The sequence below is a fragment of the Hemitrygon akajei genome, chromosome 18 (genome assembly GCF_048418815.1).
Source record: "Hemitrygon akajei chromosome 18, sHemAka1.3, whole genome shotgun sequence".
Classification (NCBI taxonomy): domain Eukaryota; kingdom Metazoa; phylum Chordata; class Chondrichthyes; order Myliobatiformes; family Dasyatidae; genus Hemitrygon; species Hemitrygon akajei.
Window position 1 is genome coordinate 72,009,000 of NC_133141.1, and position 21,509 is coordinate 72,030,508.

At 50.7% G+C, this 21,509-nt stretch overlaps 1 protein-coding gene across 2 annotated transcripts in view; it reads right to left on the minus strand.

The window, feature by feature from the left end:
- LOC140741517 (uncharacterized) overlaps window positions 1–21,509 on the minus strand; it is a 131,477-nt gene that overhangs the window by 20,583 nt on the left and 89,385 nt on the right. For both annotated transcript variants that reach the window (XM_073071807.1, XM_073071808.1), the window contains 3 exons: window positions 12,125–12,220; window positions 10,105–10,200; window positions 6,686–6,839 (listed from right to left, as the gene is read on the minus strand). In XM_073071807.1, the coding sequence (XP_072927908.1) occupies window positions 6,686–6,839; window positions 10,105–10,200; window positions 12,125–12,220 (346 nt within the window). The remainder of the gene's footprint in view (window positions 1–6,685; window positions 6,840–10,104; window positions 10,201–12,124; window positions 12,221–21,509) is intronic.

Below are 21,509 nucleotides of genomic sequence, written 5' to 3' on the forward strand. Positions count from 1 at the left end.
GGGCTGAAGGGCCTGTTTCTGAGCCGCAGTGCTCTATGACTTGATTCAGTGCCGGTATCTATCGCTGTTGGTGATAGCTGATCTGTTCAGAAATACAGAAAATAAGGGGGGGGGGGGTGTGTGGGGGTGACTTCTGAAGTTATTTTGGATATCCAAATCGATTGTGAACTGTTAAAATACATCTTGGTTAGAGCACAGTGACTCAGATTTATTTGGCTGTGAACAGTTTCAAGTAGTTGGCGTTCGGTGTGGGCATTGGGGGAATGAGGAACAGGAATAACTCAAATTCAGAGACAAACACGGGAAACCTCCGACCTTTTATTGAAATAACTGCAAAGTGGACTGACTCTCCCCCGTACTCAGTGGGGCTCGTCAATACCGGAGCGGCTCCTCAGTCCTGTTGCTGCCGCACCAGCCGACTCCGACTTTACCTCCTCTCCCTGACCTTTCTATCGTGTGGGGGACGCCCATCTCATTGGCCCTGCGTGAGGGGGAATGAGAATACACACGTGCACGCACACACACACACACACACACACACACACACACACACGTCAGTCAGGTAAAACACATAACGCAACTTCCAAGTTACGGGCCCACATCTGCTCCACAATTCAAAGAGAGATACACAGCTGTGGCCAGGCATTTTGAAAGTTAAAACACACCAAATCCTGGAGGAACACCGCAGGTCAGGCAGCGTCTGTGGAAATGAATAAAGAGTCGACGCGTCGGGCCGAGACCCCTCATGAGGACTGTTTATTCGTGTCCACAGACGCCGCCTGACCTGCTGAGCGCCTCCACCATTTTGTGCGTGTTTTGCCTTGGCTTTCCAGCATCTGCAGATTTTCTCTTGTTTGTGCTTTCGAAGGTTGCTCTGCTATCTTATTATTCGATTAGTCTTGTTTTGAGTTTTTAAAATCAACTTGGGGTATTGGGTCAAATGCCTACTTAACGTAGACCAATACAGCACAGGAACTTCTGGCTCACAACATCTATGCTTAACACAGCTCTAAACTTAGACAAGCAGCACTTAACACACAATTAATAGTCCCACACCCAACTCCAAGGCCGCTTTCAAAAAGAGAGTTGAAAGTTATCGAATACTGACGGGCTGAGATAGAGGGTGTTTCCTGCAGTGGTGCGAGTCTAGGACCAGAGGGCACAGCCTCAGAGTTGAGGGACGTCCATTTAGAACAGGGTTGAGGAAAACTTTCTTCAGCTGGTGGGTGGAGGACCCATGGACTGCGTGGTGCCATGTCCTGGGGTATATTTAAGGCAGAGGTTGATGAATTGGAGCATTAGGGGAGAAGGCAGGAGAATGGGGTTGAGAGGGATAATAAATCAGCCATGGATGGAATTTAGATTTAGACAATAGGTACAGGAGTAGGTCGTTTAGCCCTTTGAGCCAGCACCGCCATTCAATGCGATCATGGCTGACCATCCACAATCAGTACCCCGTTCCTGCCTTCTCCCCATATCCCTTGACTCCGCTATCTTTACGAGCTCTATCTAACTCTTTCTTGAAAGCATCCAAAGAATTGGCCTCCACTGCCTTCTGAGGCAGAGCATTCCACAGATCCACCACTCTCTGGGTGACAAAGTTTTTCCTCAACTCTGTTCTAAATGGCCTACCCCTTATTCTTAAACTGTGGCCTCTGGTTCTGGACTCCCCCAACATCAGGAACTTGTTTCCTGCCTCTAGCGTGTCCAATCCCTTAATAATCTTATATGTTTCAATCAGATCCCCTCTCATCCTCCTAAGTTCCAGTGTATACAAGCCCAGTGGCTCCAATCTTTCAACATATGACAGTCCTGCCATCCCAGGAATTAACCTCATGAACCTACGCTGCACTCCCTCAATAGCAAGAATGTCCTTCCTCAAATTTGGAGACCAAAACTGAACACAATACTCCAGGTGTGGTCTCACCAGGGCCCTGTACAGCTGCAGAAGGACCTCTTTGTCAAGGAATGGCAGAGCAGACTCGATGGGCCAAATGGCCCAATTCTTCTCCTATGCCTTATGGCCTCGGCCTGCTGTCCACCCTGTGTCTTAACTGATGAGATGATCTCTCAACTGAGAAACGGACTGTTTCTGGTTGTCTTCTTCAATGTGGGTTATTGAAACTTGCCCGCCTTGTCTTCTACACAACAGGTTTGACGACAGAAGTCACTTTACAGAGGCCTGGGTTAACCCAAAGATGGAATGGAAATGGACAACTCCTTCACTGTTGTGGTCGCTTTCTCAATCCCTGTGGTGCATCGGGCAGCATTTTTTGCCGCTTCCGTATCACTTGAGTTTTTTGTTCATGAGTCCGAGTTGCTAGCTCGACTTTCCTGGATGGAGTGTGAGAGGAGCTGGCTGGATCCGAACCTGGGGCTTTTGTCTCGGTCAGCAATCACTTCGCTGCGGTCCGGGTTAAACCAAAGATGTCTTGGAAAGGGACAGTTCTTTGACTCATTTCACTGCGGTCCGGGTTAAACCAAAGATGTCTTGGAAAGGGACAGTTCTATGACTCACTTCACTGCGGTCCGGGTTAAACCAAAGATGTCTTGGAAAGGGACAGTTCTACGACTCACTTCACTGCGGTCCGGGTTAAACCAAAGATGTCTTGGAAAGGGACAGTTCTACGACTCACTTCACTGCGGTCCGGGTTAAACCAAAGATGTCTTGGAAAGGGACAGTTCTACGACTCACTTCACTGCGGTCCGGGTTAAACCAAAGATGTCTTGGAAAGGGACAGTTCTACGACTCACTTCACTGCGGTCCGGGTTAAACCAAAGATGTCTTGGAAAGGGACAGTTCTACGACTCACTTCACTGCGGTCCGGGTTAACCCAAAGATGTCTTGGAAAGGGACAGTTCTACGACTCACTTCACTGCGGTCCGGGTTAACCCAAGGATGTCTTGGAAAGGGACAGTTCTACGACTCACTTCACTGCGGTCCGGGTTAACCCAAGGATGTCTTGGAAAGGGACAGTTCTACGACTCACTTCACTGCGGTCCGGGTTAAACCAAAGATGTCTTGGAAAGGGACAGTTCTACGACTCACTTCACTGCGGTCCGGGTTAACCCAAGGATGTCTTGGAAAGGGACAGTTCTACGACTCACTTCACTGCGGTCCGGGTTAACCCAAGGATGTCTTGGAAAGGGACAGATGTTTTCAATTTTGACCTTTAAGCAGCAGGCCAGATTCAACCTCAACCTTGTTTTGTCTGAACATCAAACTCTCAGCTTAACGTTTAGGTTGAGGTACAGGAGCCTGAAGACACACACTCAACGATTCAGGAACAGCCTCTTCCCCTCTGCCATCAGGGAGGAGGTACAGGAGCCTGAAGACACACACTCAACGATTCAGGAACAGCTTCTTCCCCTCTGCCATCAGGGAGGAGGTACAGGAGCCTGAAGACACACACTCAACGATTCAGGAACAGCTTCTTCCCCTCTGCCATCAGGGAGGAGGTACAGGAGCCTGAAGACACACACTCAACGATTCAGGAACAGCTTCTTCCCCTCTGCCATCAGGGAGGAGGTACAGGAGCCTGAAGACACACACTCAACGATTCAGGAACAGCTTCTTCCCCTCTGCCATCAGGGAGGAGGTACAGGAGCCTGAAGACACACACTCGACGATTCAGAAACAGCTTCTTCCCCTCTGCCATCAGGGAAGAGGTACAGGAGCCTGAAGACACACACTCAACGATTCAGGAACAGCTTCTTCCCCTCTGCCATCAGGGAGGAGGTACAGGAGCCTGAAGACACACACTCAGCGATTCAGGAACAGCTTCTTCCCCTCCGCCATCAGGGAGGAGGTACAGGAGCCTGGATACACACACTCAGCGATTCAGGAACAGCTTCTTCCCCTCTGCCATCAGGGAGGAGGTACAGGAGCCTGAAGACACACACTCAACGATTCAGGAACAGCTTCTTCCCCTCTGCCATCAGGGAGGAGGTACAGGAGCCTGAAGACACACACTCAACGATTCAGGAACAGCTTCTTCCCCTCTGCCATCAGGGAGGAGGTACAGGAGCCTGAAGACACACACTCAGCGATTCAGGAACAGCTTCTTCCCCTCTGCCATCAGGGAGGAGGTACAGGAGCCTGAAGACACACACTCAACGATTCAGGAACAGCTTCTTCCCCTCTGCTGTTGGATTTCTGAATGGACGTTGAACCTCACGATTTATTGAAATATATATATTCAGTGTAATTCACAGATTTGTTTTGATGTATTGCAATGTAATGCTGCCACAAAACAACAAATGCTGGTGATATTGAATTTGATTCTGATTCTCCCTTTCTGCTACTCATCATCTGGAAGGTCTGGCTTTCCCTGACCATTGCATGCCCAGGTCAAAGGTAATGTCAAAGTAAGTTCACCTCCGTTTTGCTAGTGGAAGCTCTCTCCTCAGTTTCCCAAGTTTCATCTTCTCCTATTCCCTCCCTAAACATTCCTCGATCTGATTCACACTCGGATTCGGACTCTGGTGCTGGGGTGGAGATACGTCTCTACCAGACGATTTGTGAAGTGCCCCTCCCCTCCACTAGTCTGCAGGTCACCCTTGGGGGAGGTGTAGCACCTGCTTAGCCCCCGATCAGGGTCACATGAAACCATGGGAGCAGGCGGCGGACGGTCGTACGAGCAGCCGGTGCAGATCACAAGTCCTGGTGATGCGACCACTGACGCCAGGCAGACAATCTCTGAAGAGTATTGATAATGGCTGGGGTCACCCGTCTTGTAAAGACACTGCCCAGAAGAAGGCGATGGCAAACCACTTCTGTAGGAAAACTTGCTAAGAACAGTCAGGGTCATGGAAAGACCGTGATCGCCCACGTCATACGACACGGCGCACAATGATGACATCATACGGCACGGCGCATAATGACGATGACATAAAAACTTACGAGTGAAATGTGTCATCTGTGTTAGCAACCACAGCACCCAAGGGTGCGCTGGGGGCAGCCCACAAGTGCCGCCACAAATTCCTGGCGCCAACGTAGCACGCTCAGCGTGCTTGTCAGAACACCACAGAACAAGCGACTAAACAGCAGCAGCAAAACAAGTCCCCTCGTCCCTCCCTACTACCCACAGAGTCTCCTCTAACCCCAGGGTCGGTGTCTCTAGCCTCCAGCGGACTCGCAGGACAACAGGCTCTTTCACGAGCTGTGCGACGTGTGTTTTTTCTTCACTGTTGCTCGTTTTTGTTTGAAACTTTGTGGAGTCTGGCAGCTCCAAAGGGACCTTATCACATGTCTTTACCTCCCCCGCCCTCCGCTTTCTCTATTCGTCCCTCCCCACTAATCTCCCTCCCATCACTTCTCCCTGCAAGTCCAAGGTGCCAACCCCTGCCCATTCACCTCCTCCCTCGCCTCAAATAGCCCTTCCAGGTGAGGCAACACTTCACCTGCAGATCTGCTGGGGGCAACCCATCGGTGTGGAGGGTGCTCCCGATGCGGCCCCCTCTACACCGGTGAGACCCGTCGTAATTTTTTTGGGGGGGGGGGGGGAGGAGACCGCTTCGTCCGGCACCTCCCCTGCATCTGCCAAAAGCTGAACTTACCGATGGCCAAACATTTCAACTCTCGTTCCCGTTCCGACATGTCGGTCCATGGCCTCCTTTTGTGCCAAGATGAGGCCACCCTCAGGGTGGAGGAGCAACACCTCATATTCCGTCTGGGTAGCCTCCAACCTGATGGCATGAGCACTGATCTCTCCTTCCAGTAAAAAATTCCCTCCCTCTTCACTCTATTTCTATTCCCCACTCTAGCCTTTTACCTCTTCTCATCTGCCCCTGGGTCCCCTCCTCCTTCCCTTTCCCCTGCGGTCCACTCTCCTCCCGTATCCGATTCCTTCCTCTCCAGCCCTGGCTTCACCTATCAGCTGGTCCTCCTTCCCCTGCCCCACCTTTTTATTCTGACATCTTCCCCCTTCTTTTCCAGCCTCAGCCTGAAACGTTGACTGTTTATTCATTTCCATCGACGCTGCTTGACCTGCTGAGTTCCTCCAGCATTTTGTGCGAGTCCAGTCAGGTGTACCCTTATCAAGAAAGGTTTAATACACGTAGTAGCGACTAAATTAGGCAGCTCCTGTGGCCACTGAGCAAAAGCTCATGGTCTTCTGCTGCTGTAGCCCGTCCACCTCAAGGCTCAGCGTGTTGTGTACTCAGAGATGCTCTTCTGCACACCACTGTTGTAACGTGTGGTTATTTGAGTTACTGTCACCTTCCTGTCAGCTTGAACCAGTCTGGCCATTCAAATCTGACCACTCTCATTAACAAGGCATTTTTACCCACGGAACTGCCTCTCACTGGGTGTTATTTTTGTTTTTCACACCACTCTCTGTAAACTCCGGAGACTGTCGTGCACGAAAATCCCAGGAGATCAGCAGTTTCTGAGATACTCAAACCACCCCATCTGGCACCATCAATCATTTCACGGTCAAAATCACTGCAATCACATTTATTCTTCCCCCCCCCCCCACCACTCTGATGTTTTATTCTGAACAAAACTGAACCTCTTGACCACGTCTGCATGCTTTTATGCACCGAGCTGCTGCCAGACGACTGGCTGATTGGATATTTGTGTTAACGGGCAGGTCTACAGGCTCACCGAATAAAGTGGCCACTGCAGGTAGCTGTTCCAACCTGAATCGGCGCAAGGCAGGGCAAAAGGTTTGATCCCACTTACCTCTCTCGAAGTACGGGTTGCCAAACAGGAGCTCTGGACGGGCAGAAGGTGCTGTTGGGACGTTCATGCTGTAAGGGTTGGTGTGTTCCAATCTGAACGCTCCACTCTGATGGCCTGTGCTGGGCCTCAACTCCTCAATCCTCTTAGTCAGTCTCTGTGGACAGAAGTCAAGTTATTGTAACCGTCCCACGCAGGGAACGAGCTGACGAAACTACCCTCAAATAAAGGACTGGGAAGCTACTGGGATTGTAGAACGTTGAAGAGAAGAGCAGAAGCACATTGTGCATTTAAGCTTTCAGTAGCCTTATGCTGAGTACCCTACCTGACTGGCAGACCACAGTTTGTCTGGCTTCAGAGCTGTGTGTCAGACACGGCCATGAGCCGCACTGGGGCCCCACAGGGGACTGTATTGGCTCCCTTCCTGTTCACCCCCTATACCTCGGACTTCAGATACAACACTGAGTCATGTCATCTGCAGAAATTCCCTGATGACTGGGTGTGTAAGGGGAGGACGGGAGGTGAATACAGGGCCCTGGTGGAGGACTTTGTCAAACGGTGCGAGCTGAATCATCCGCAGCTCAGCATCAGTAAGACAGAGGAGATGGTGATGGACTTTAGCAAGACTGCTCCCTGTTACTACTGATGGTGAGGACGTGGATGTGGTGAGGACCTACAGGTACCTGGGGGGGCACCTGGATGACAGACTTGAGTGGAGCCCCAACACAGAAGCTGTGTACAAGAAGGGCCAGAGTCGCCTCTACTTCCTGAGGAGATTGAGGTCCTTTGGAGTGTGCAGGCCTCTCCTTCACACGTTCTACCGGTCTGTTGTCACCAGGACAATCTCCCAAGCGGTGGTGAGCTGGGGCAACGGCATCAACACGGGTGATGCCAACAGTCTCAATAAACTGATTAGAGAGGCCGGCTCTGTTACAGGAGTCAAACTGGACACACTGGAGTCCGTGCTAGAACAAAGGACCCTCTGGAAAATCCTGGCGATTCCGGACAATGTTCCTCACCCTCTGCATGCCACCTTGGCTGAACAGAGGAGCACTTTCGGTAATAGACTGAGACAACGGCGCTGCCCCATTACGCCCATGCTTTGGAATGTGGGAGGAAACTCACTCGGTCACGCAGAGTGAACGTACAAGTTCCTTACACACAGCGGTGTAACTGAACCCAGGTCACCGGCACTGCTACAGCAATACAAGACCGTGAGACCATAAAATATAGGGGCAAAAGTAGGCCATTCGGCCCATCGAGTCTGTTCTGCCATTCAATCACAGGCCGATCCAATTCTTCCAGTCATCCCCGCTCCCCTGCTTTCACCCCAGACCCTTTGATGCCCTGGCTGATCAAGAACCTATCTATCTCCGCCTGAAATACACCCAGTGACTCAGCCTCCACAGTCACTCGTGGAAGGAAATTCCACAGATTTACCACCTCTGACTAAAGTAATTTCTCCGCATCTCAGTTCTAAAAGGACGTCCTTCAATCCTGAAGTCGTGCCCTCTTGTCCTGGAATCCCCCACCACGGGGAATAACTTTGCCATATCTAATCTGTTCAGGCCTTTTAACATTCAGAATGTTTCTACGAGATCATACGATATGGTAACCATCAGCTTCGTCCCCCCAGCCACGTCCCCCCCTCCAAATCCTCGCACTCCTTCACTTCTGCCCTAATCGCCATCCCCAGGGCGGCTGGGTTCCATCATCGACAGCCACACCTTCAACACACCACTGCTTTCAGCTTCTGATTACCCTCTTACACCCCGCCCTGCTTTACAACACTCCCAGGACCTCCAAACCGGGCCTCAACGTATCGACGCAGCCGCAAAGGAGGCCACTATACTTCACGAGGAGTTTGAGGAGATTTGGTGAGTCGCCAAAAGACACTGGCAAATTTCTACGGACGTACCGTAGAGAGTGTTGTGACTGGCTGCATCACCGTCTGGTATGGGGGGGTGCACCATAGCGTGACGACGTCATACGACACGGCACATAATGATGGTGACGATTTAAGAAAGGGTGTGCTGGCACTGGAGAGGGTCTGGAGGAGGTTCACCAGAACTATCCTGGCAATGATCTCGACTGAAACCTGCTGAATATTGAAAGACCCAGGCAGAGTGGACATGAAGAGTATGTCTTTATTCATGGGCATGGAGAGGAACGTCCAAGTTTGGTCTTTGCAGCGTAGGAGGTTGAGGGGGGACTTGATAGAGGTATTTAAAATTATGAGGGGGATAGACAGAGTTGATGTGGATAGGCTTTTTCCATTGAGAGTAGGGGAGATTCAAACAAGAGGACGTGAGTTGAGAGTTGGGGGGCAAAAGTTTAGGGGTAACACAAGGGGAAACATTTTTACTCAGAGAGTGGTAGCTGTGTGGAACGAGCTTCCAGTAGAAGTGGTAGAGGCAGGTTCGGTATTGTCACTTAAAGTAAAATTGGATAGGTATATGGACAGGAAAGGAATGGAGGGTTATGGGCTGAGTGCAGGTCGGTGGGACTAGATTAGAGTAAGCGTTCAGCACGGACTAGAAGGGCCGAGATGGCCTGTTTCCGTACTGTAATTGTTATATGGTTATATGGTCTCATACAGTGGGGCAGTCCAGGTCCAGAGGGAAGAGCCTCAGAAGAGAAGGAGGTTCCTTTAGAACTGAGAAGAGGAGGGGTTCCTTTAGCCGGAGGGTGGTGAATCTGTGGACTCCATTGCCACAGACAGCTGTCTGGCCAAGTCAAAGGTTTCAAAGATGAATTTAACGTCAGGGAAACGTATACAATACACATTCCTGAAATGCTTTTTCTTCGCAAACATCCAAGAAAACAGAGGAGTGTCCCCAAAGAATGAATGAGTTAAATGTTAGAACTCCAAAGCCCCCCTGCTCCATCAGCTCCCCACATCGCACGTTTAAGCAGCCGCAAAGCAATGAACCCCCTCCCCACCAGCGAGAAAAAAAGCATCGCCCCCCCCCCCCCCACGAGCTACTCAGGTGTGCAGCAAAACAACAGCAAAGACACAGACTTGCAGTACCCCCCACCCCCCTAGGACTACTCGTTCACCCGGTTTTCGACATACCATAGGCTCTCTCTCTCCCTAATGAGGGAAAACGAGGCCTCTCCGTTTCATGGCGAGAGGGGAGACATACAAACAACTCGCTGGTTTACGATTAGTCAGGGCGTTGAAAGGTTACGGGGAGAAAAGGCAGGTAGCAATCCTACCGCTGCCTGTTAGGGGTCTGTACGCTCTCCCCGTGACCGCAAGGATTTCCTCCGGGAGCTCCGGTTTCCTCCCGCGGTCCGGAGACACACCGGGTAGGTAGGTTAATTGATCAACGTGCTCCGGTTAAATCAGGGGGATTGCCCTGCGGTCCGGAAGGGCTATTCCGCACCGTAACCCAATAAAACAAACAGACAGCTCGTACCTCCATCTCCTCCTGTAATTCAGCCACCTCCGCATCACGAACGTCCAATGCACGGGTCTTCACGTCCAGCTCACGTGCAAGCTCCGCGCACTTCACCTGCAAGAGGAGCAGGCGCCTTTCAGTCAGCCGCCGCGGTTCAGCGGGAACAATTTCATTCGGACACGCCCGAGGAGGATTACCTTCGTCACATCAATGTGCTGGTTACCGCTGGCACGTCCTCCTCTCCGTGACACCCTTTGACCAAGCGTCTGGTCGTGAACCCAGCCACGTCCAACTTTTTTCTAAACCCACCCCCTCCACCCCCAACATAAGTACCTGACAGAGTCACAGAGCATTAATGCTCTGAAACAGGTCCTCACTCTGTTAATCTGCCAACTCCCATCGACCCTGCACCCTCCATACCACCTCCCATCCACGTACCCCTCCCAACTTCTTGTCAATGTTGAAATCAAACCCACGTCCATCACTTGCAACGGCAGCCCGTTCCCCACTCACTCCACCCTCCCGGTGAAGGTGGTCTCCTTAAATATTCCACCTTTCCCCCTTAACCGACGACCTCTAGCTCTGGTCTAGCTCCTCGGTCAGGAACAGGGTGTGGAAGGCACATGCAGAGATAGGATTCATTCCCAGAGGCAGCTGTAAATGGTTCCGCGCACACTAGCTGGGCCGAAGGGCCGGTTTCTGTACCGTGCTTTTCCCAGACGCTATGGCGTGCAGGCCTGTATTTGGAAAAGAGGCCAATAGATACCCCGATAAAGGACAAATGCAATGTTGTCACTCGTTTCGAGAGGACTAGAATATAAATGCATGGATGACACGCTGAGGCTTTCTAAGGCACTGGGCAGACCACAGTTGGAGTATTGTGCCCCCAGATCGAAGGTAGGCCGTGCCGGCAATGATGAGGGTCCAGAGGAGGTTCATTGGACTGAAAGGGCTAACATATAGTTGAAATGGGCCTTTACTCACTGGGGTTTAAAAGAATGAAGGTGGGGGTGGGATCTCATTGAGACGTATCGAATATTGAAAGGCCAGTACAAAGTGATTGTGGAGAGGATGTTTCCTATAGTCGGGGAGTCTAGGACCAGAGGACACAGATAGAGTGGATGTGGAGAGGATGTTTCCTATAGTGGGGGAGTCTAGGACCAGAGGACACAGATAGAGTGGATGTGGAGAGGATGTTTCCTATAGTGGGGGAGTCTAGGACCAGAGGACACAGATAGAGTGGGTGTGGAGAGGATGTTTCCTATAGTGGGTGAGTCTAGGACCAGAGGGTATAGCCTTACCTAATCTCAGTGGAAAAAGCCTTCTTGCATTTACATTATCTGTACCCATTATAATTTCTCATTTTCTGACATTCCAGGGAATGAAATCCTAAACCATTCACCGCTTTCCTGTAACTTCGGTCTTAAGTCCTGGCAACATCCTCGTAAATCTTCCCTGAATTCTTCTTTTCAAATCTTTCTTAAAGGTAGGTGACAGAACTGCTCGCAATCCTGCAAACCTGGCCTCACATCTGAAACGTAACTTTGCAACTCCTGTATTTAATGCTCTGATATACGAAGTAGGGGTGTCAATGCTGGGGCTTTACAAGGCTCTGCTGAGGCCTCACTTGGAGAATTGTGAGCAGTTTTGGGCCCCTTACCTGAGAAAGGATGTGTTGACATTGGAGAGGGTTCAGAGGAGGTTAACGAAAATGATTTGGAGATTGAAAGGCTCGTCATATAGGGAGCATTTGATGGCTCCGTGCCTGTGCTCGTTGGGGTTCAGAAGACCAAGACGGGGATCTCATTGAAATCTATCAAATATTGCGAGTGGACATAGAGAGGATGCTTCCAGTGGTGGGGGAGTCTAAGACCAGAGGACACAGCCTCAGAATAGAGAAACGTCAATTTGGAACGGAGACACACCGGGTAGGTAGGTTAATTGATCAACGTGCTCCGGTTAAATCAGGGGGATTGCCCTGCGGTCCGGAAGGGCTATTCCGCACCGTAACCCAATAAAACAAACAGACAGCTCGTACCTCCATCTCCTCCTGTAATTCAGCCACCTCCGCATCACGAACGTCCAATGCACGGGTCTTCACGTCCAGCTCACGTGCAAGCTCCGCGCACTTCACCTGCAAGAGGAGCAGGCGCCTTTCAGTCAGCCGCCGCGGTTCAGCGGGAACAATTTCATTCGGACACGCCCGAGGAGGATTACCTTCGTCACATCAATGTGCTGGTTACCGCTGGCACGTCCTCCTCTCCGTGACACCCTTTGACCAAGCGTCTGGTCGTGAACCCAGCCACGTCCAACTTTTTTCTAAACCCACCCCCTCCACCCCCAACATAAGTACCTGACAGAGTCACAGAGCATTAATGCTCTGAAACAGGTCCTCACTCTGTTAATCTGCCAACTCCCATCGACCCTGCACCCTCCATACCACCTCCCATCCACGTACCCCTCCCAACTTCTTGTCAATGTTGAAATCAAACCCACGTCCATCACTTGCAACGGCAGCCCGTTCCCCACTCACTCCACCCTCCCGGTGAAGGTGGTCTCCTTAAATATTCCACCTTTCCCCCTTAACCGACGACCTCTAGCTCTGGTCTAGCTCCTCGGTCAGGAACAGGGTGTGGAAGGCACATGCAGAGATAGGATTCATTCCCAGAGGCAGCTGTAAATGGTTCCGCGCACACTAGCTGGGCCGAAGGGCCGGTTTCTGTACCGTGCTTTTCCCAGACGCTATGGCGTGCAGGCCTGTATTTGGAAAAGAGGCCAATAGATACCCCGATAAAGGACAAATGCAATGTTGTCACTCGTTTCGAGAGGACTAGAATATAAATGCATGGATGACACGCTGAGGCTTTCTAAGGCACTGGGCAGACCACAGTTGGAGTATTGTGCCCCCAGATCGAAGGTAGGCCGTGCCGGCAATGATGAGGGTCCAGAGGAGGTTCATTGGACTGAAAGGGCTAACATATAGTTGAAATGGGCCTTTACTCACTGGGGTTTAAAAGAATGAAGGTGGGGGTGGGATCTCATTGAGACGTATCGAATATTGAAAGGCCAGTACAAAGTGATTGTGGAGAGGATGTTTCCTATAGTCGGGGAGTCTAGGACCAGAGGACACAGATAGAGTGGATGTGGAGAGGATGTTTCCTATAGTGGGGGAGTCTAGGACCAGAGGACACAGATAGAGTGGATGTGGAGAGGATGTTTCCTATAGTGGGGGAGTCTAGGACCAGAGGACACAGATAGAGTGGATGTGGAGAGGATGTTTCCTACAGTGGGGGAGTCTAGGACCAGAGGACACAGATAGTGTGGATGTGGAGAGGATGTTTCCTATAGTGGGGGAGTCTAGGACCAGAGGACACAGATAGAGTGGATGTGGAGAGGATGTTTCCTACAGTGGGGGAGTCTAGGACCAGAGGACACAGATAGAGTGGATGTGGAGAGGATGTTTCCTACAGTGGGGGAGTCTAGGACAAGAGGGCACAGATAGAGTGGATGTGAAGAGGGTGTTTCCTATAGTGGGGGGAGTCTAGGACCAGAGGACACAGATAGAGTGGATGTGGAGAGGATGTTTCCTATAGTGGGGGTCTGGGACCAGAGAACACAGATAGAGTGGATGTGGAGAAGATGTTTCCTATAGTGGGGGAGTCTAGGACCAGAGGACACAGATAGAGTGGATGTGGAGAGGATGTTTCCTGTAGTGTGGGAGTCTAGGACCAGAGGACACAGATAGAGTGGATGTGGAGAAGATGTTTCCTATAGTGGGGGAGTCTAGGACCAGAGGACACAGATGGAGTGGATGTGGAGAGGATGTTTCCTATAGTGGGGGGAGTCTAGGACCAGAGGACACAGATAGAGTGGGTGTGGAGAGGATGTTTCCTGTAGTGTGGGAGTCTAGGACCAGAGGACACAGATAGAGTGGATGTGGAGAAGATGTTTCCTATAGTGGGGGAGTCTAGGACCAGAGGACACAGATGGAGTGGATGTGGAGAGGATGTTTCCTATAGTGGGGGGAGTCTAGGACCAGAGGACACAGATAGAGTGGGTGTGGAGAGGATGTTTCCTATAGTGGGTGAGTCTAGGATCAGAGGGTATAGCCTTACCTAATCTCAGTGGAAAAAGCCTTCTTGCATTTACATTATCTGTACCCATTATAATTTCTCATTTTCTGACATTCCAGGGAATGAAATCCTAAACCATTCACCGCTTCCCTGTAACTTAGGTCTTAAGTCCTGGCAACATCCTCGTAAATCTTCCCTGAATTCTTCTTTTCAAATCTTTCTTATAGGTAGGTGACAGAACTGCTCGCAATCCTGCAAACCTGGCCTCACATCTGAAACGTAACTTTGCAACCTCTGTATTTAATGCTCTGATTTACGAAGCAGGGGTGTCAATGCTGGGGCTTTACAAGGCTCTGCTGATGCCTCACTTGGAGAATTGTGAGCAGTTTTGGGCCCCATATCTGAGAAAGGTTGTGTTGACATTGGAGAGGGTTCAGAGGAGGTTCACGAAAATGATTTGGAGATTGAAAGGCTCGTCATATAGGGAGCATTTGATGGCTCCGGGCCTGTACTCGCTGGGGTTCAGAAGACCAAGACGGAGATCTCATTGAAATCTATCAAATATTGCGAGTGGACATAGAGAGGATGCTTCCGGTGGTGGGGGAGTCTAAGACCAGAGGATACAGCCTCAGAATAGAGAAACGTCAATTTGGAACGGAGACGAGGAGGGATTTCTTAAGCCAGAGAGTGGTGAATCTGTGGAATGTGTTGCCACTGGCAGCTGTGGAGGCCAAGTTATTATGTATATTTAAGGCAGAGGTTGATAGATTCTTGACTGGTCAGGGCATGAAGGGATATGGGGAGGAGGCAGGAGATTGGGGCTGAGTAGGAAGATGGTTCAGTAATGATGAAATGACGGAGCAGACTCGATGGGCCAAAAGGCCATCTGCTCGTCTATCTGATGGTCTGCGAAGGCCAATGTGACCAGAGGTCTCTCTTTACCACCCTATACCTAATAGCCTAACACGCCAACAGTCCTGCAACCTGTAGTCGTACTGCACTGACACTCCGCTCAGTTTCCGTCTTCCAACGTTGGCACCGCGTACGCGTTTCCACTCGAAGCACAGAGAACAGTTCAGCACAGCGCAGGCCCTTCGGCCCACAACGGCGTGCCAACCTATCGACTAGGGGGCTGCCAACATGGGGTCCATGACATTAAAAACAAAAGGCGGGGAACTCCCGCTTTAAACCCACCCTAGTATCAACGTAACCCCTCCCAAACAGCCCTCCATTTTTCACTACGACCAGAAGATCCTAAGATACAGGAGCAGGGTTAAGCCATTCAGCCCATCACGCCTGCTATTCCCCTTTTCAACCCCATTCTCCTGCCTTCGCTGCATATCCTTTGATGTCCTTACCAACCAGGAACTTATCAAGCTCCGCTTCAAATACACCCAGTGGCCTGGCCTCCATGGCCGTCTGTAGTAACGATTTCCACAGATTCACCACCCTCTGGCTAAAGAAATTCCTCCTCATCTCCGTTCGACTCTTTGATTGTGCCGTCTGGTCATAGATTCCCACACTATGGGAAACATCCCACGACAATTACGGAACCAAGCCATTTACTATTATTTTAACATCATACAGAAACATAGAAGCATAGAAAATAGGGGCAGGAGTAGGCCATTCGGCCCTTCGAGCCTGCACCGCCATTCAGTATGATCATGGCTGATCATCCAACTCAGAACCCTGTACCTGCTTTCTCTCCATACCCCCTGATCCCTCTAGCCACAAGGGCCATAGCTAACTTCCTCTTAAATACAGCCAATGAACCGGCCTCAACTGTTTCCTGTGGCAGAGAATTCCACAGATTCACCACTCTCAGTGTGAAGAAGTTTTTCCTCATCTCGGTCCTAAAAGGCTTCCCTTTATCCTTAAACTGTGACCCCTCATTCTGGACTTCCCCAACATCGAGAACAATCTTCCTGCATCTAATCTGTCCAATCCCTTTAGAATTTTATACGTTTCAATAAGATCCCCCCTCAATCTTCTAAATTCCAGTAAGTATAAGCCCAGTCGATCCAGTCTTTCTTCATATGAAAGTCCTGCCATCCCAGGAATCAATCTGGTGAACCTTTGTACTCCCTCTATGGCAAGAATGTCTTTCCTCAGATTAGGGGACCAAAACTGCACACCATATTCTAGGTGCGGTCTCACCAAGGCCTTGTACAACTGCAGTAGACCCTCCCTGCTCCTGTACTCAAATCCTCTTGCTATGAATGCCAACATACCATTTGCCTTTTTCACCATCTGCTGTACCTGCATGCCCACCTTCAATGACTGGTGTACAATGACACCCAGGTCTCGTTGCACCTCCCCTTTTCCTAATCGGCCACCATTCAGATAATAATCTGTTTTCCTGTTCTTGCAACCAAAGTGGATAACCTCACATTTATCCACATTAAATTGCATCTGGCATGAATTTGCCCACTCACCTAACCTATCCAAGTCACCCTGCATCCTCTTATATAAATATCAAAAACTTATAAAACATGAAAATACAGCACTGTACAAACGTCTTCAGCACATAAAAGCAGCCAAGGTGCCTGAGACTTCTGCACGCGGTACTGTATTTGTCAACGTAGAGCGGAGAGCGAGTTTGTAAATCTGGCGGGAGCAAAGGATGTGGGGAATGGTGAGGGTGGAGCGCGAGGGGAGGGGTGTGGGACGGGTGGCAGAGGAGGAGCGCCAGGGGTGGGGGCGGGTGCAGGCACACCCGGCCCTGAGCCACCAGGCAAGGTCATCTGATTCCGAACAATCGGTTTATTTATCCATTACAGACTGTCTCTCTGGTGATTCCCGCTCCCTCCCCTCTCCCCTCTCCCTTCCCCATGACTCCCCCTCTCCCTGCCCTCCTTCCCACTCTCAGTCCACAACAGAGACCCAGGTTTATCATCACTCACATGTATTATGAAATTTGGTGTTTTTTTTAAAGACAGCAGTAGAGTAAAATTACTACAGAACTGTGCAGAAGCCTTGAGCCCCCTCGCTATATAGGTGTGCCTGAGGCTTGTCCACAGGACTAAACGATCGAATCACTGCCAGTTTCTGCCTATCCCTGCCATCTGCTGCTGGTCTGACATTGCCCTTGTGAACCTAGGTCACGGCGCCAGCCTTTGGGACCCACTAGAGTCCTGGGAAAGGCTTGCCGACCCTGCTGTTGGAAAGGGGCTCCAGGATTTAGATCCATTAACGACGAAAGAAAGGAGCGATACTTCCAAGTCAGGATGGCGTGAGACCAACCTGCTTCAAGTCCCTGCGTGCCTTGAAGATCTGTCCTGGGCCCAACATCAAATACGACACCCCAGTGGCTCCGTTGGGGAGTTTGACCGAGATTTGGTACGTCAACAAAAGACTCCAGTAAATTTCTACAGACAATCTGACGGGCTGCATCGCCATCTGGGGTGGGGGGGGGGGGTGGTTGACAATGCGGGGCACTGGGGAAAAGCCGCAGAGGGTTGTAAACTCACCCAAATCCATCTGGGGGGGGGCACCAGCCTCCCTGACATCCAGGACATCTTCAGTAATGCACTCGTGACCTCTTCTCATTGCTACCATCAGGGAGGGGGTACAGGAGCCTGAAGACACACACTCAACGATTCAGGAACAGCTTCTTCCCCTCTGCCATCAGGGAGGAGGTACAGGAGCCTGAAGACACACACTCAGGGATTCAGGAACGGCTTCTTCCCCTCTGCCATCAGGGAGGAGGTACAGGAGCCTGAAGACACACACTCAGCGATTCAGGAACGGCTTCTTCTCCTCTGCCATCAGGGAGGAGGTATAGGAACCTGAAGACACACACTCAACGATTCAGGAACAGCTTCTTCCCCTCTGCCATCAGGGAGGGGGTACAGGAGCCTGAAGACACACACTCAACGATTCAGGAACAGCTTCTTCCCCTCTGCCATCAGGGAGGAGGTACAGGAGCCTGAAGGCGCACACTCAACGATTCAGGAACAGCTTCTTCCCCTCTGCCATCAGGGAGGAGGTACAGGAGCCTGAAGACACACACTCAACGATTCAGGAACAGCTTCTTCCCCTCTGCCATCAGGGAGGAGGTACAGGAGCCTGAAGACACACACTCAACGATTCAAGAACAGCTTCTTCCCCTCTGCCATCGGGGAGGAGGTACAGGAGCCTGAAGACACATACTCAACGATTCAGGAACAGATTCTTCCCCTCTGCCATCAGGGAGGAGGCACAGGAGCTTGAAGATACACACTCAATGTTTCAGAAACAGCTTCTTCCCCTCTGCCATCAGGGAGGAGGCACAGGAGCTTGAAGATACACACTCAATGTTTCAGAAACAGCTTCTTCCCCTCTGCCATCAGGGAGGAGGTACAGGAGCTTGAAGATACACACTCAATGTTTCAGAAACAGCTTCTTCCCCTCTGCCATCAGGGAGGAGGCACAGGAGCTTGAAGATACACACTCAATGTTTCAGAAACAGCTTCTTCCCCTCTGCCATCAGGGAGGAGGTACAGGAGCTTGAAGATACACACTCAATGTTTCAGAAACAGCTTCTTCCCCTCTGCCGTCAGATTTCTGAACAGTTCGTTGAACCCATAAACACCATCTCTCTGTTTTGCACCATTTCTGATTACAACTCAATGGAGCTCTGCCATAAAAGAGCAAACCTCACGACATGTCCCCACGATATTAAACCCGGTTTTGATTCTGAAATGTTTTCAGATGTCCGCGTCTCTCGGGGGTGGGGGACTGGTGTGCTGCCCCATTCCACCCCTCAACGCCTCCGGAGATTTGGCATCTTTGAGTTCCGCTCAAAGGATCTGTGGTCCTCGGCCTCTTCAGTCCACGACACCATCTCGCAACGCTCCACGGTACCGGCGACCCGGGTTTGATTCCCGCCACTCTCTTTAAGGAGCTCGTCCGCTCTCCCCGTGGCCGCGTGGGTCGGGCGCCCCGGTTTCCTCCTGCAGACCAAAGGCGTACCGGCCGCTGGGTTCACTGGTCGCTGCAAGTTGTCCCGTGATTAGGGCTAGGGTTAAATCGGGGCTCGCTGGGTCGGGCCGCTCAGAAACGGCGCATCTGAATCAAACCGTCTCACAAACCCACTGCGTGTAACCGTCACAGCAGAGCCACGCACCCTCAGCTCGAGCCCCAGCCTGTTTCCCAACGGCACTGGGACTCAAGACAGCCAGCAGCCTCAAATTCCCTGGCTGCTGAGATCGAGCTGAACCTGGACCACAGCCCTCCCGTCCACGTACCCACCCAATGCTGGAGGCAGGCCGGGTAGCATCTGGGGAAAAGATTAAACAGTCGGACCTTTCGGGCCGAGAGCCTTCCGCGGACGCTGCCTGGCCTGCAGGGTAGTTCCTCCAGCGTTCTGCGGGTGCTCCCCTGTCCGCAGATGTCCTCGTGTCTGTGCGCCTATCCGAGCTTCTCTTTCAGCACTGAAAATCGAGCCTTCGGGCACCACTTGTGCTGGTGCTCGTCCCACCCTCCAAGAGAGGAATATTTAAGCATGTAGTTCAGCAGCCACAGAAAGAACCTATCGAAGGAATTGACTAACAAGTGGATTTGCCCTGCTTACTTAATCTTTTGATACTTCTCAAAACTTATAGTAGTTTTTAAAAAAAAAAAATGTATCGTGCTGTACTGCTGCTACAAAGGAACAAATTTTACGACATACGTTGGTGATAATAAACCCGATTCTGACAATAACAAATTTGTCAGGCTCTTGGCCAAGAATTAGGATTGGTGCTGAGGGCACAGTGGAATTTACTAGATTATTTCGATGGAAGCAGAATATGTTGGGCCAAACAAAAGCCATCTTCTGTGCTACGACGCAGCATCGGCTCTTAAAAACAGCGTGCAATGAAAAGGCACAACTTTGTGCATGAGTCAGTAAAAATAAATGCTCCTAAGCCCAGCAGCATGCAGGTCACTCAGAACTGCCTGCCCCGCTCGGCAGCCAAAGTCCTGCCCTGACCTAAAAGATAGAAACGTAGAAAATAGGTGCAGGAGTAGGCCATTCGGCCCTTCGAGCCTGCACCACCATTCAGTATGATCATGGCTGATCATCCAACTCAGAACCCTGTACCTGCTTTCTCTCCATACCCCCTGATCCCTTCAGCCACAAGGGCCATATCTAACTCCATCTTAAACATAGCCAATGAACCGGCCTCGACTGTTTCCTGTAGCAGAGAATTCCACAGATTCACCACTCTCTGTGTGAAGAAGTTTTTCCTCATCTCGGTCCTAAAAGGCTTCCCCTTTATCCTTAAATTGTGACCCTCGTTCTGGACTTCCCCAACATCAGAAACAATCTTCCTGCATCTAGCCTGTCCAATCCCTTTAGAATTTTATACTTTTCAAAAAGATCCCCCCTCAATCTTCTAAATTCTAGTGAGTATAAGCCTAGTCGATCCAGTCTTTCTTCATATGGAAGTCCTGCCATCCCAGGAATCAATCTGGTGAACCTTCTTTGTACTCCCTCTATGGCAAGAATGTCTTTCCTCAGATTAGGGGACCAAAACTGCACACAATACTCTAGGTGCGATCTCACCAAGGCCTTGTACAACTGCAGTAGAACCTCCCTGCTCCTGTACTCGAATCCTCTTGCTATGAATGCCAACATACCATTTGCCTTTTTCACCGCCTGCTGTACCTGCATGCCCACCTTCAATGACTGGTGTACAATGACACCTAGGTCTCGTTGCACCTCCCCTTTTCCTAATTGGCCACCATTCAGATAATAATCTGTTTTCCTGTTCTTCCAACCAAAGTGGATAACATTTATCCACATTAAATTGCATCTGCCATGAATTTGCCCACTCACCTAACCTATCCAAGTCACCCTGCATCCTCTTAGCATCCTCCTAACAGCTAACACCGCCGCCCAGCTTCGTGTCATCCGCAAACTTGGAGATGCTGCATTTAATTTCCTCGTCTAAATCATTAATATATATTGTAAACAACTGGGGTCCCAGCACCAAGCCTTGCGGTTACCCACTAGTCACTGCCTGCCATTCAGAAAAGGACCTCAGCGAATTCAGTCCCCGGCTGCTCGACGGACAACCCAAACGCTGAGCGTGCTGCGCTGATCGCAAGGGGGCGCAGGGAACAAGGTGAGGGAACAAAGATGGGGGAGGGGGGAGCGGTCTAGAGAACGGAAGGCTTACGAGTCTACGGCCTGCACCTACGCTGAAATGGGTCAAGTTCAAAATCTGTCTTTCACAAACACACCTCAAGGATATCTTCTAAAACAACATCGGTCCACGGCATTAAAAAGGTTGGGAAACCCTGTCCTGAAAGGGAGGTGGAGTCATCCAGAGAGAAATCGAATGAGAGCTTCTTAGACGCCGGACCCAAAGGTTACAGGGAAGG